Consider the following 14,605-nt stretch of genomic DNA (forward strand, 5'->3'; position numbering starts at 1 on the left):
ATCAAGAATAAAGTTTGATTTCTTTACCCGGTCATAATTCTCGAATTCATATTTAATTCATAGCACTGCTACGATCATTTTAATTGATGTTATGTCTAGGTCGATGATCTTCGAAAATAAATTTTCTTCAAGAAACTGCAATCTTTTATTTTTATATGAACATCTACCGATTCGGTACCAATCTAAGACTCTTGGCGTCACAAAGTACAACTGCTAAATGTATAACTCTTAAATCTTAATTAAACTTTAGTGCCAATACTCATACTTTTATGCTTAAACAAGATTTTCAAAATGAACAAAGAACAACCGAAACATCGAAGCGCGTTTTCTCAAATTGTTGTTTTGTGTTGCTCTCGTGTAAACATATGAATTTCTAGGTTTTGTTATCTGATTATGTTCAACATGAAAAATATATTTTAAAATCTGAATTTTTCATCTGAAGAATCCTTTGGTTTGCTCATCAATATCCTATTGATGATTTCAGCACTGTCTCCAGTCCGATATTGGAAACCTTAACCACAGATAAACCTTAACTGATGTTCACATGTTTGGCCCTACAGCGTAACCCCTGAATCTATGCAAAATTCATGGGACTAATATGAATATTGAAATCAATGTTATGCCCGAGCAGACTTTGATGCCCAAATCAATAGCAAACTGAGACCATAATAAGGTATCGACAGCACATTGAGAGCACCATGTGCTGTTGACTTTTTTATTATAGCAAATTTAGGCCTTGTTATGGTTTCAATTATTTTAATCTGACAGCATATGAAGACCAAAATAAGCTTTTAACAGCAAACTGTTAGCAAAGTTTGATATAACATTTCATGCGACAGCATAATTTTGGTGTCATTAAGGTTTCAATATTCTTACAGAAGAAAAAAGAAAAAAAATAGTAGCATGACTTGGTACCACGAAACTTCGCTTGAAATGAGTTAAAATGTACATTTTGCCACACGAATTATTTATTTTTCACCATTTTTATCTTTGGTTATTTTTGCTGGGATATTTTACAGCTTTCGAAATACTTCACTCATATGATTACTCGATTACATACCGGATGACAATACTATCACCTGGATCTTCAGATGCGTTAAATAGGGAAAAATTCTCATAGCTTCCTGCATCCAACGACCGACACCGTATCCAATCAGATTCAAGAGTTGTTCAGCGATAGCCAAAAATCAGAAGTACCGGGTAGCTTTCCAGAAAGTTCAACAGTTACGACGGTATTTCGAAGGTAATGAGGTGGATAAATGTGTATACAGGTTGGGCAGCAAAGAGGTACACTTCCACTAAGGTGACGTTTGGGTTGATAGTTGAGGAAAAAAAGTCATTATTAAAAACTATATTACACACTTACCTACGTATGTACGAAAACAAACCGGTGAAGCAAGATATCGGTTGATGACCAAACGACCAACAGGGTCATTGCCTCTTTCGTCAAATTCCTTATTTTCACGAATTAACGGATATTTCACAGATGCTTTTCCAATTCACCACACTTCGATTGTTGACATTTTTTATGGCACTGCAGCACAGTGGGAACAATCATCCAAAGCAAAATCGAAGTCAAACTTTTTTTCATGAAGTATTAATTTTTGGTTATTATTGTGTTATATAAACTGTAAATAAGTATTTTGTTGAAGAAGTTCAAAGATTTATTTTATGAAAAAAACATGACTTTGACCTTTTCTCTGGTGTGCATTCCCACTGTGCTTTAGTGCCATGGAGAATGTAAACAAATGAAGTGCACGCGAAGTGAACGGAAGAGATATCTGAAAAATATCCGTAAATTCGAGAAGTAATAACGGCAATTAGACGATAAGGACGTTGACGAAGCGGCTGTAATCCAGTTGGTGACTTTGGTGATCAAATCGATAAAGAGCTGGACCCGAAACATGCAGGTAAATGCCGTTTACTTACTTCACCAGCTGAGTTTCTGGTTGACTTTCGTTCGTGTGGAAAATTGTAAACTGTTTTTTCCTAAAATAGGTTTTTGCTGCCTTTGTTAAAACCATCGGAACTCAAATAGAAACAGTGGAACTTCCCGGAAAGCTTCCCGATTCTGGTGACTAACGGTTGCTGCTAAAACAACTCCCCGCTCGGCGGTCGTTGAAATCCGGAAGATGCATTTGTGTACTATGCGGCCCTGTTTTACGCACCTCACCTGTAGATTTAGGTGCCAAACCTTTCATCTGGTGTTTATGTTACCAACTTCTTGTGAGTACCTATTTGTATTATTCCGAAATATTTCCGCACTTATCTGAGCGATATTTTCCTATAACCTGTTACGATCCGGGCATTTAAGCTCGACCCAAAACCCAACCAAAAAAATTCAAAAGGCAAACTGTTTTAACGTTGTTTCACTTATCAAAGCTCTTCATCGGCTAAACTTATTTAAAGTTTAGTACAAAGACTATAATGAATCCATTATAGTTTTAAGTTTTATCCGGGAGATTGCATTTGAAATATTGTTGAAAACCGTATTACCTAAACGTTAAAAATGATGCAATGCATTTGTTTTTCATATTTATTTCGATTCAAGTATACCAATCGATTCTTATTATCTCAATCTATTGCTGGTGCAAAACTCAGACTTTTCATATTTTTTTCTAAGATAATTTAATGCGCTGATTGACCATATAAGATTGTATAAAACAACGTAATTTTAGTAATATGGCTAACATTTAGCTCGAAGTGCTTCTAAAACGCCTGAATGTTCACTATTTACTGTTATCATTCAAAATTATAGCTTTACCACGCTTTACTGTTACGTCCAAGATTTTTATCCCTTGAGTTTTTTTTAATTTTCATATCGTACTTAGATTTTGTACGCATAATATATATATTTGTTCAGTCTTACGCAAAAAACGTTATTTATGTTAAGAAATAAGTTGTTACCAAATTAGTAATATCATCAGGTTACAGGTTTTTTTTTAAAGCATATTGTTAATTTTGAAATGTTTTTTTTTAATAATAAGACATCAACATTGAGACTGATTCAAATGTCATAAAAAATGGAATATGATTTAAGTTAATATGAGTCACATTTAACAAATATTTAGAAATGTTTAATTTTTTGTTATCGGTTTGTATAGTATATATTTAAAATCGACTCTAGTGATAGTTTTGTACAGTTTTTGTTTACAAATGGTAAATAAATTATGTTTCTGAGGAATGGTTTTGGTGAGATGGAAAAATGTTTTTATACCTAATCAAACATATGTCATTGCCTACACAAAGGCGGTTTTTTTTATTTCAACAAATTCTGCTCTTGTAAATGCAAGAAGTACGTTCATATAATCGAATTTTGAGTAACATATTTGCCGAGTTCAATTCATACATTAAATTTAATTAGTTTATTGATAATTGTAGAACTTGCAACCGTACGTTTTTTTTAAACATTCGGTAAATAGCGAGGAATCGGATTAAAAACAGTTTGGAACTTTAGCTTTAAATTATTTGTTACATATTCTACTATATTGCAATTCTCGAATTACAAAACTAATATCTTTAATTTTTGCTCAGCCATTCAATCAAGATAGTTAGAAAACCAAAATTCTCTTCAACCCTCAAATGTATGACTTTTTTTTCAAAAAGGTGTATGAAAATCTGATGAAAAAATAGCATTTTTGTTGAAACACAACTGAATAGGTTTGGAGCCGTTATGAAAGTTATCACTCATCAAAGTTAGGAACAATTTTGTGAAATTTTAACTTTATTTCAATACGATTTTGCAAATTTCACCAAACATTGATCATTTAGTGCAGGATAATGTTTATGCTCAAAATTTTATATAGCAAATAGCTATCACACATTGAGTGTCAGATTTGCTCACATTTTCCTTGACATAAGGTGGTGAAAAATGGCAAAATTGTACTGGAACTAGGATTGGCTAAATTTTGTTTTAAATTTTTGTCAATGTAGATAGCCAAAACTAAAAAAAACTGGAAGGAATTATTCGAAAAGGCGACATTTGAATTAAACTTAAGTCATGCTGAATGATTTATATTTATTACGTAACTGAAATGAAACATTTTAAAAAATTGACGAGTTAGTTTTGTCTTGAAGGTGGTTTGTTGTTGTTTGAAAGAAAAATAGCATAAAATATTAATCAGCTAACTTATTTTTCAGCTTTGATATTCAAGCTGAATCGAACCATCGATCGATGTTATGCTCGTTTATTAAAGTTTTGGTATAACAGCATTCCTTCAATTTTTTTTACTTTGAATCGTGAATAAAACTATTGAATAGTATACATTTAGGCGTTTTTTTTGGGTACCTATGACTGCGACCATTTAGTTGATCTATTGTAGTTGACCTGATAGTTGCATAAGGAAAGGCGAAATTACTTTCAGTATTGATATCGAAACAAGAAATATTTAAAATTTTCTATTGACTTTAGAAATTATTTTTGAGAAAAGAAGCTATATGGCAAAATTACAACAAATTCTGCTATCACGCCGAAGTTTGCATGATTTCGAGTGGTACACGGCACAAATGAGAGCAACAATTGGCACACATGGTTGGCAAATTCATGCAAATTTTTGCTTGTTTTAAGGCCCATAGATTCCTCATTTTTCGGATGTTTTGAGAGCAATGTTATGCCAAATTTTGCTGTCAAAGTAATTCTATTGATGCCTTGAATAAGCATCATTTTGCTCTCCAAGCTCTCGAAAAACGAGGTGTAGTTAGGGCCTCAGTTTGAGCAAAATTTGGTATCACTTTGCTAACCAAGTATGGAAAATTGTGCTCTCATTTTTGCTGTGTACCACCTTATGTCAAGCAAAATGAGAGCAACTTTGGCTCTCAGGGCGTGATAGCAAAATTTGCTATAATTTTGGCATAAAAGTCTGCTCGGGTGTTCTTGTTGACAATCTTTAGAATTTCAATTCTAACGAGGTGAGGAGGGAGAAGGAGGCATAACCAAAAAACTTACTAAGCAAAAAAAACTTTGTAGGTTTTTAAGGTACAAATAAATCAATTCCATTAATATTAATTTATCATCTTTGTATTGCAATTAAAATGTTAGTTGCGGCTCTCAATTACTTTTGATGATCTTATTTTACATTTATTTTACTTTTAGACGATTTTGATAACTCCACAATTTTTCACAAAAATGTAAAATTGTTGATGCAATATTCATGTCATTTGCAAGGTTATAAAAGGGCTTTTCCCGAGCAGACTTTTATGGCAAAATTATAGCAAATTTTGCTATCACGCCCTGAGGCCCGAATTTGCTCTCATTTTGCTTGACATAAGGTGGTACACAGCAAAAATGAGAGCACAAATTTTCATACTTGGTTAGCAAAATGATACCAAATTTTGCTAAAACTGAGACCTTAATTACACCTAATTTTCCGAGAGCTTGGAGAGCACAATGATGCCATTATAAGGCATCACAAAAGTTTCATTGATAGCAAATTTTGACATCGATGTGCTCTCAAATCTTTCCAAAAATGAGATGTAGTTTAGGTCTCATTTACAGCATAATCTGGCATCACTTTGCTAATAGCGCATTAAAATTTTGCTTTCAGTTTTGCTGTGTACCACCTTATGTCAAGCAAAATGAGAGCAAATTTCACGGTCAAGACGTGATAGCAAATTTAGCTGTAAGTATGCTCTGGGCGTAATTACTTAACCCTCATCCGTTCTTGAAATTTTTACCCGTTACAGTCCATGGAATGTTAATTTGACTGTTCTGACTAAAACCAAAATATCTCTCTTGTTTCTCAAACGATTTTAAAAATAAATTAAAGCTTTGAAAAAACCTCGTATTTTTTGTAAAGTATCGTAGCGCTAATGTAATAACATCACTACAATCGATATGAAATTGGCTTTCTGGTGTATAAATTTATTACGAAAATCTGAAAAAATTGCAAATTGACAAAAGGTTACAAAAACAGCTACTTTTGAAAATTCACTAAAAATTCTGTGTTTCGTGTTTTGAAAATCTAAGAATGCAAATATGTGCCTAATTACGTAAACTTTTCAATTCTCTTTTTAAAATTTATCTGGTGTGACTTAAAAAATTTTGAAGAATCATTGACTGAAAAGTACGATTTTTACGCCACTTTTTTTAATTTTTGGTGGTCATGATCTTAAAAATTAAAAAAAAAATCCTTATGTGCAACTTCAGCTTTCTTAGACGATAAGTGTTTTTTTTAGTATTTCGGAGTTGATCTAAAGATTTTTTTTCCCGAAACATAATTTTTCGGACTTTTTTTTTGTTAGATTTTGAATAAAGGAAAACTGAAGTGTTGTAGGTGAATAATGTCTGAGTAATATATTTGAGTTACATGAGGTTTCCAAAACTAATAATTTTGTAAAAATCGGCTTCGAAACAGAAAAGATATAGCGGTTTAAATTGAGGAGTGTCAAATTAACACTCAAGATCTGGCAGTTTTTTTCTGGGCTTTAAGGGTGCGTCCAATGAACCAAAATTGAAGATTTTAAGAATTCATTGAGGGTCCCCGAAGAAATTGTATTATTTGAATGCACCCGAATAAAGTTACAAGCCGCCAAACTTCTAATAGTGTCATATTGACATTCGAGAGCGGATTAGGGTTAAAACAATCAAATTTTGAAAGATTTACAGCAACAAAACTTAAAGCTGTTTATTTTATTGTTAAAATTGACGCGTTGCAAATTTGTGAACGCGATGAACATTATGACATCGTAACTCAGCAATGATTGCATAAGTGAAGGCGATTTTCACTATTCACGATAATCCATCTCTACCTCTGTTAAGCAGTTATGAAAATCGCCTTTAGCTATGCAACCATAGGGGGTTGCGATATTCATAATACATGAATATGTTCATAGTATTGGTTCATGATAGGAAGGATATTCATGATACTTTATCATATACTACACATTCCAAACGCCTCAATGATCCCTAAATTAATTTCAACAAAAAAAAAGGAACTCTCTAATTATGTGCTTCCTAATCATTACTATGAGGTATCGTAATGAATTGAAACCCTTCGTCTTCGTCTACGTCGTTATATCTTAATTGACAAATGTTTTAATAGATGAAAAGTTTTTTTTCCTTATAACTGTAACCTGTTATAATTTAATATCCATTCCATTTACATATAGCGTGAAAATAAACGTATAATCTTTTGAAATCTACTAAGGATCACATCAAAATCACATACCATAACAAAATTTGAATAAACGTGTACAAATTAATAAAATTCGCGAAACATACTGTAGCTGTGTAGCTTTAACTGAAGGTGGCATTCATTATAGCATGTGGTGTTAAAAACGCCTTCAAGTATGTAACTATAAATCGAAGCTATTCGTATACCATACATGCATTAGCATTGGTAAGTGAACTTAAATTATTATCTTTGAACTCAAGCGTGAGTTTTCAAAAGGACGTATGTAACATCAGACAAAATCTGAGAAAAAGGAGGGACAAAATTATGTTAATATAAATAAATGCTATTTAAAGCTGTTTGATCTAGAATCAAGTTTTATCATGGCAGCTGTAGGAAAAACAATAATGTTTTAATTATAGGTTTGAGCATACTGGATCTTTTGCTGTTTCCTAGTGAATTTGTTAAAAAAAATATTTTACACCGTATTGTTGAGTTTTTTTTTCACATACGCCATAATGATTCGTCGTTGTGACAGTTTAATATTTACATACACCCTTTATGATTCGTCGCTTGGACAAATTGTTTTCATTATGCGTCAAATCAGATACGTCGGTTTTTTCACATCATTGCAGATGCGTCAGTTTTAAAATAATAATTATTTTAAAACTGACGCATCTGCAATGATGTGAAAAAACCGACGTATCTGATTTGACGCATACGACGGTTTGCTGCGATCCTATCTGCTGTGTGTGCGATATTATTTGTTTTGACAGATGCGTCGTTTTAACAAAAAGAGGTGTAAAGAAGAATTTCGAAAACACTGAGAAAAGATGACATAGGTCGTTTGTATATTTTTTTAGCTAACGGCATATAATTTTTTTTTTTGTACAAACAGTTAATTCATACAGAAGAAAATAAAATTTACTATACCGTGCAAACAGTAACTCAATTTGTTTACTTTTGCGACATACGTCCTTTTGAAAACTCACGCTTGAACTGTTGTTTGAACATTTAACGGTTCAATTTTAAAATACATCAAAGGTTTGCTTTGTCAAACAGACAATTTGATACAAAGACTAATCCTAAAAAGGATCATATCAATGTGATGAAGTTCTGACGAAGCATCAGACAGAAAATTGTACGGTGATGGACATACGCGGGAGTAAGACGAACAAGTCGTACAGAAATTGAACTATCAATGTTAATATAATTATCCAGAGGATAAAACAGTCCCTCCCACTCCTAAAGAAGCGTATGGGGTGGAGGTTGGACCCAAATGGGCCAATGGGACCATCACAAAAAAAAAAAATGGAACTATGAGCTACTCACCTCAACGAACTTTACAATGCTATTTATCGGATTTGTTTTAAAATCTTCTGACAGGTTTTCAGTCATCAAGTTTACCATTTCGCATTGGCAGTCTCGATAAAAAAAATTATCTTCTTCCTGCGTACCGTGGTGAAAACCGCCATTCAATTGCTCCTGAAAAATGAAATAGGCATATTAGATAACTTTTCAATATGAATTAAACAGCACAATATTGTAATTTTATGCTCCAAAGCGCAGTTACACTTTTAGCGTCTATATTTTAATGATTAATCTTTTTGATATAAATTTCTACTTCCTGAGGTAAGCTTATGAGTATGAAGAATGAAACATGAGATATCTTGTATTCGGCCCCAATATGTTGACAAACTAATAATATTCAAGAAAAAAGGAATTGAAGCTCTTACCTTTTTCGCAGAAATGATCAACTAGTACCTCCCAGTGTTTTTTGGTAAATACTCTTAAAAATTCCATCATCTTTAAATGTATGATGTCGATGAAGACTTCTGAAAGAGAAAAATTAATTGTTTTTATGTGTTCGCTTATATATACGCTATATTGTATAAACTTACAATTGTTTAGCTTGATCCTACCAGGTTAAAGGTGTTTACGTAAAATAAGACCCTCCGGCGAATTGAATGTTAATCACGATAGTAACGAAAAGGAGGAACCGGTGGCACCGGAACCATTTATATAACCCGAACCGAACTATCCGCGCAGCAATTCGAATGAATCAGAAAATCCCGTACAAAAAATACGTGCAGCAAACCAAAACAATAACAACACTGACGTAATACACTGTAACAAAATTAAACTCAACGTTAGGTTATGCATAGTAACAAAACTGAGTTGCATTTTATAAACTCAAAAAATTAAAAACATTTACTTCTCAAGATAAAATTAGAAGTACTCATTACACTTTTTTAGAATTATAATAACCATTCTTTTTGATTCGATTGTAGACGCTTTAACAGCTTTATGTTCGCGACTTATATCAACGATGCAGTTGGCGGACAGTCATTGAAAAACTTATCCGGTACAACTGTGATCGATGTTTACTCTTGGGCTCAAACTCACGGATATCGGCTCAGGAAGCAACTGACTTGCCAACTGAGCTATATCACAAGCCCAGATTTGTAACAACCATGAATATTTGTACTTACTCAGATTTTTCAAATATTATTAAAACTGGTTTATTTTTGTATGAGTAAGGTAGTAATATCTAATTTAAATGTAATAAATATCACATAAAAATGAAAAAAAAAAATAAAATTTTCAAAAGTTTTATGTTTTATGTAGATTTTCTGTTTAAAAGAATCACTAAAGAGAAGAAACAGGGAGGAATATTCATTGCTAGTAATCGACAAATGCTTGCATCTCATATGCCCCTACAAGGTGAAGTGTTTCATTACAAAACCCAAACGACACCGAAAACAGTATCGAAAAGTTCTACTTCTCGTCACTTTTTTTTGCGCTTACAAATGCACAGTCTACGGCCTACTTGAACTGAAATTTCCGGTCATTGGCATGTTCGTCCACATGCGGTTATTTGTTGAGATGTGCTTCTTGAATGTTAATTAATGAATTTTAAGGGAATTTTCCGAATTCGCATAATATTTTGTATGCAACTTGTAACAAAATTCGATTTTATTAGCACTCGATGTAAACTTATGACTCGTGCTGAAAAAATCCAGTTTTTACAATGTGTTGCATAAATAACTTTTTTGACTTTGATAAACGATATCTTTGATAAGACTCAAAAGTTTGTCAAAACAACATTTTCAAACCTTTTCATGCGTGTTGCTTGAATTGGTAATTTTTTTTTTTAATTTTCGATTGAAATAGGAGTTAATATGGTTAAAAACAAACATTTGAAGCACAAGATTAAAAAAAAACGTATTCTGCACTTACCAAAACTTGTGAATTAAGATCTGAGTTACCGGTGTTTGATTCATAAACATGACGAAGATTGTATTAAAAAAAAAAAAAAAAAAAAAAAAAAAATATATATATATATATATATATATATATATATATATATATATATATATATATATATATATATATATATATATATATATATATATATATATATATATATATATATATATATATATATATATATATATATATATATATATATATATATATATATATATATATATATATATATATATATATATATATATATATATATATATATATATATATATATATATATATATATATATATATATATATATATATATATATATATATATATATATATATATATATATATATATATATATATATATATATATATATATATATATATATATATATATATATATATATATATATATATATATATATATATATATATATATATATATATATATATATATATATATATATATATATATATATATATATATATATATATATATATGGACAGCTCATCGATGCCGAGTTTTGCTATCGATTGTTTTCAACCTTAAGTAAATGAATACATTTTTAGAAGGTTATGCTTTAATTTTGAATTCAAATTTTTATTTTGTCACAATAAAAGTTGCCCCAATGATGCCTAGCTTAGCTATTTGTTTAGTTTACAGCAAGTGATTGATGTAAGAGATTTGGTTTCGGGTTCGCATTTTATAAGAAAAAATGGACACCACCATGATGCTTAGTTTTGCTATCAAGTTAAAATCTATACAAAATTTTGCTCACTATTTGCTGTTGATACCGAAACGTGGTCTCAACTTGCTGTAAAATCGAAATATATGAGTCCTCAATTATGCCTAATTTTGCTCTCGTACAAAATTCAATAGCAAAAGATGCTCTAAGTTTGCTGTTGACACCTTAGCATGCTCTCAATTTGCTATCAATTTAGGCATCAAAGTCTGCTCGGGTTGATTATGCAACTTATAGCTACCGCAATGTTCATGACAGGAGCAGTTAGTATACCGTGCATAGTAAAACGCCTTGATGTATACTATCCATTTTATTCTTGGAGCAAATGATCTGATGATCTGTATATGAATTGAAGATTTCTTCGAAATGATGACGGCAAATTGAAATTTTTCTTCCAGAGTAAATTTTTACAGCAATTCAAAATCAAATTTGGCTATCACGCCATGAGAACAAAATTTGCTATTCATTCGACTGACAGCTAAAATGAAAGGAAACTTTTGTACGTTATTAGCATAATGATGCCAAATTTAGGTTTTCCTGAGAGAAAGTTTTGAGAGCATATTGATCACAAATTTTGCTTTCAGAGAAAATGTTTTGATGCCCTATATTGGCATCATTGTGCTCTCCAAGCTCTCGGAAAATGAGGTGTAATTAAGGTCTCAGTTTTAGCAAAATTTGGCATCACTTTGCTAACCATGTATGAAAATTTCTGCTCTCATTTTTGCTGTGTACCACCTTATGTCAAGCAAAATGAGAGCAAATTTTACTCTCGTGGCGTGATAGCAAAATTTGCTATAATTTTGCCATAAAAGTCTACTCGGGGTCGGTCAATGAAGAAGGTATCAAAATGATCATCATCAGTTCATTTTGCTTTGAAAAAGAAAAGCGATTTTAATTCTAATTTCCCATTTTTAACCCAAAATTCACACTCGTCTGGTTACAAAAAAAGTAAAATTTAATAAAATGTGAGTGAAACAATACCGCAGTTTTTATTTTTGATAAATTTATCAGAAGACCAATTTCAAATTTTGAAGCATAAAATTTAAAATTCAATATTTTTGAAGAAAAAATCCAAGTTCAGAATTTGGTATCATAATCAGAGCCTTAATTTTTAATTTTTAGCCCTGCACTTACTCAAAGTATAAAACAAGAAACTTTATGTTATTATTTATTTACATAGTATTTATGTTAAAATCTTCAATAAAAGCTTGAATTTCAAATATTTTGTTCAAAATTTAAATAAAGAAGGTAAATTTACGAGTACTTTAGGAGCGTTACAAAATCAAAGCTCAAAATTTTCAAAAAAAAAAAGAAAAAAAAGATTTAAATGGTTAACTGTAGGGAATGGAGGTTAGTCCACAGTTCACAATAATGACAAAGAAAATTTAGAAATCAGAATTTATTTTAAAAATTGTCTTTATAAAATTTCTGAAGTTCTAATTAGTTTTTGAATTATTAATCAATAGAAATCAATAGATATTTTTTAAATTTGTTGACATAATGTCCTTTTAAGAGGTATTTCTAATTATTTCAGATACTATGAGGTAGACGTCTGTTAAATAAATATTTAGTTAAATCAAAAATAATCTAACGACAAGTAGGGATAGTTTTTCTTAATCTTGATCTTGGCTTGGGTGATGATGGTTTCCAATATTGAAAAAAAAAACTGTGCAATTATCATGTGCACCAAAAAAAATATGTATTTGATTAAAATAATGAATCTTATTTTAATAATGCAAATAAATCAAGACTTGTTCAACGATTAAGATCTTTCCAATTATAAGCTGAGGAAATTGCTTCTTGGAACAAATCTTTGTTCAGCTTAACCATCAAAATATTGCTTAAGGTATTTTCTCCAAGATTTGTTCGACGGTTAGTTAAAATGAGACCAAGGGCACTAAATGATCTCTCCACAGACACCTGATTGGAAGGAGTCGCCAGTACCACCATGGCCACTGCATACAGCTCTGGGTGCGTCGTTTTCCGACTAACCCAGTGATTCCAAATGTCAAAACTGTGGTTTTGTCGAGGCTCTAAATCTAGTGATTGCAGTTGTTGTAAAAACTTCGTTTCACTACTGCTTTCCGTATCCACAGATCCTCCAAACATTTCGGTGAGATATGCGTCGAAATCATCGTTGTTTTCGGATTCGATGAAAGCTTCATTAGTCATGTTTGGGGTTAATGACGTCGACTGGAGTTGTCGAATCCGCTGCCACGTTTCGTTGATGTACCCCTGAAAAAGATTATACAAAAATTGTGTTTCATAAAATATCATACATTGTACTATCAACCTTGACTACATATAAGATTTTGAATATAGAAACATGAAAGTATTAATCTGAGTTTGAAAATTTAATATATTGATAAATCATACCTGGATTTCAACTTTCTCCTGAGGTGAGAAAAATGTAGATCCATGGTAGTTTATTCGTGGATCCAGGTAAAGGGAAATCTTAAAAGCTCTTGAGTTCCTTAGAGCTGATAACCGCGTCTTTAACGAGTTGAGTAAAGCAGGGACAAATGAGTTCACCGTGCATTTACGAACCTCGCTCATTGCCATTAACCAAGCAATATAAAAGTCGGACAGCGAAACATGATGCTCCTGCATTTTTTTTGTACACAGGTACAAAGGTTTAAAAGCGTCGTAATAGCTGTCGATGAAACTCCAATGATTTGAGAGATCTATAATATTAAAGGAAGAAATATTACGAACAATTTAGGCATGACCCGATTTGTTTCACTTACCGAGCTCCGGAAACTGAATAGCCAGCTGCTCAAAAAACGATTTTTGGGAATGGAAGGACTGAACCATCTCAAAAATTCCTCCCCATCGAGTTTGGCTCCAGATCGGAGGATGTGATGCCCCATGGTGATCAAAGTTGGTTTTATATTTGATATTTTTCACCTTTTTTGCCAGATCGGTCAAACTGCTGACCTTAGGGTGCGATTTATCAACAACGTCTAGAATAGCTAACTGCAGAGTATGTACTGCGCATCTAACAAGATTGATTCGCTCTTGCAGCTCTGCAGTCAGCGCAGCCGTTATGTCAAATTGGGGTTCGAGGTCGTCCATATCGTCATCTTCCAATGTCTCAATGATTGCTATTTGTATTTCATTTTGGAGCTTTTTGACTGCTGCCAACATGTTGGCCCCGTTGTCGACAGTGACGGACCAAATATGGTCAACGGGAACATTATATTCGGCCAACAAATCTAGTATTTTAGATGACAATACCGATGCAGTTTGTCTCTCCTTTACGTGAACCATATCTACAAAAATAAAAATTCAATTAAATTTTTGCATGAAATCTTTCTCAATATTTTCTCAATATTTATAATATTTTTAATTTTTCGCTACTGGTCCAATTACATATGAAATAAAAGTTTTTAAAGCCCTAAGTGTAAAGCAATATTTAAAATTTAAAAAAAAAGGATGGAAAATGTAAAAACTTACCGAGTGTTCGGATTACCACTTTGTCCCGCAAGGCGTAC

General features: G+C 31.8%; 1 protein-coding gene across 1 annotated transcript; it reads right to left on the minus strand.

Moving 5' to 3' along the window:
• Positions 1-12,866: 12,866 nt before the first annotated feature.
• LOC129737935 (uncharacterized) lies at positions 12,867-14,381 on the minus strand. The gene is made up of 3 exons (XM_055729105.1): positions 13,859-14,381; positions 13,488-13,795; positions 12,867-13,346 (listed from the first exon to the last, which is right to left on the minus strand). Exons 1-3 carry the CDS (start codon positions 14,379-14,381, stop codon positions 12,867-12,869), a joined length of 1,311 nt encoding a protein of 436 aa, XP_055585080.1.
• Positions 14,382-14,605: the final 224 nt, after the last annotated feature.

The sequence above is a fragment of the Uranotaenia lowii genome, chromosome 1, assembly GCF_029784155.1.
Source record: "Uranotaenia lowii strain MFRU-FL chromosome 1, ASM2978415v1, whole genome shotgun sequence".
NCBI lineage: Eukaryota > Metazoa > Arthropoda > Insecta > Diptera > Culicidae > Uranotaenia > Uranotaenia lowii.

What these genes read in the sequence shown, in the direction of transcription:
- LOC129737935 (XM_055729105.1), bottom strand. Translation starts at nt 14,381, where the DNA reads ATGGTTCACGTAAAGGAGAGACAAACTGCATCGGTATTGTCATCTAAA. An exon ending in TATTCAGTTTCCGGAGCTCG is followed by an intron (nt 13,796 to 13,858) that starts GTAAGTGAAACA and finishes TTAATATTATAG; the next exon opens with ATCTCTCAAATCATTGGAGT. An exon ending in AGGAGAAAGTTGAAATCCAG is followed by an intron (nt 13,347 to 13,487) that starts GTATGATTTATC and finishes AATCTTTTTCAG; the next exon opens with GGGTACATCAACGAAACGTG.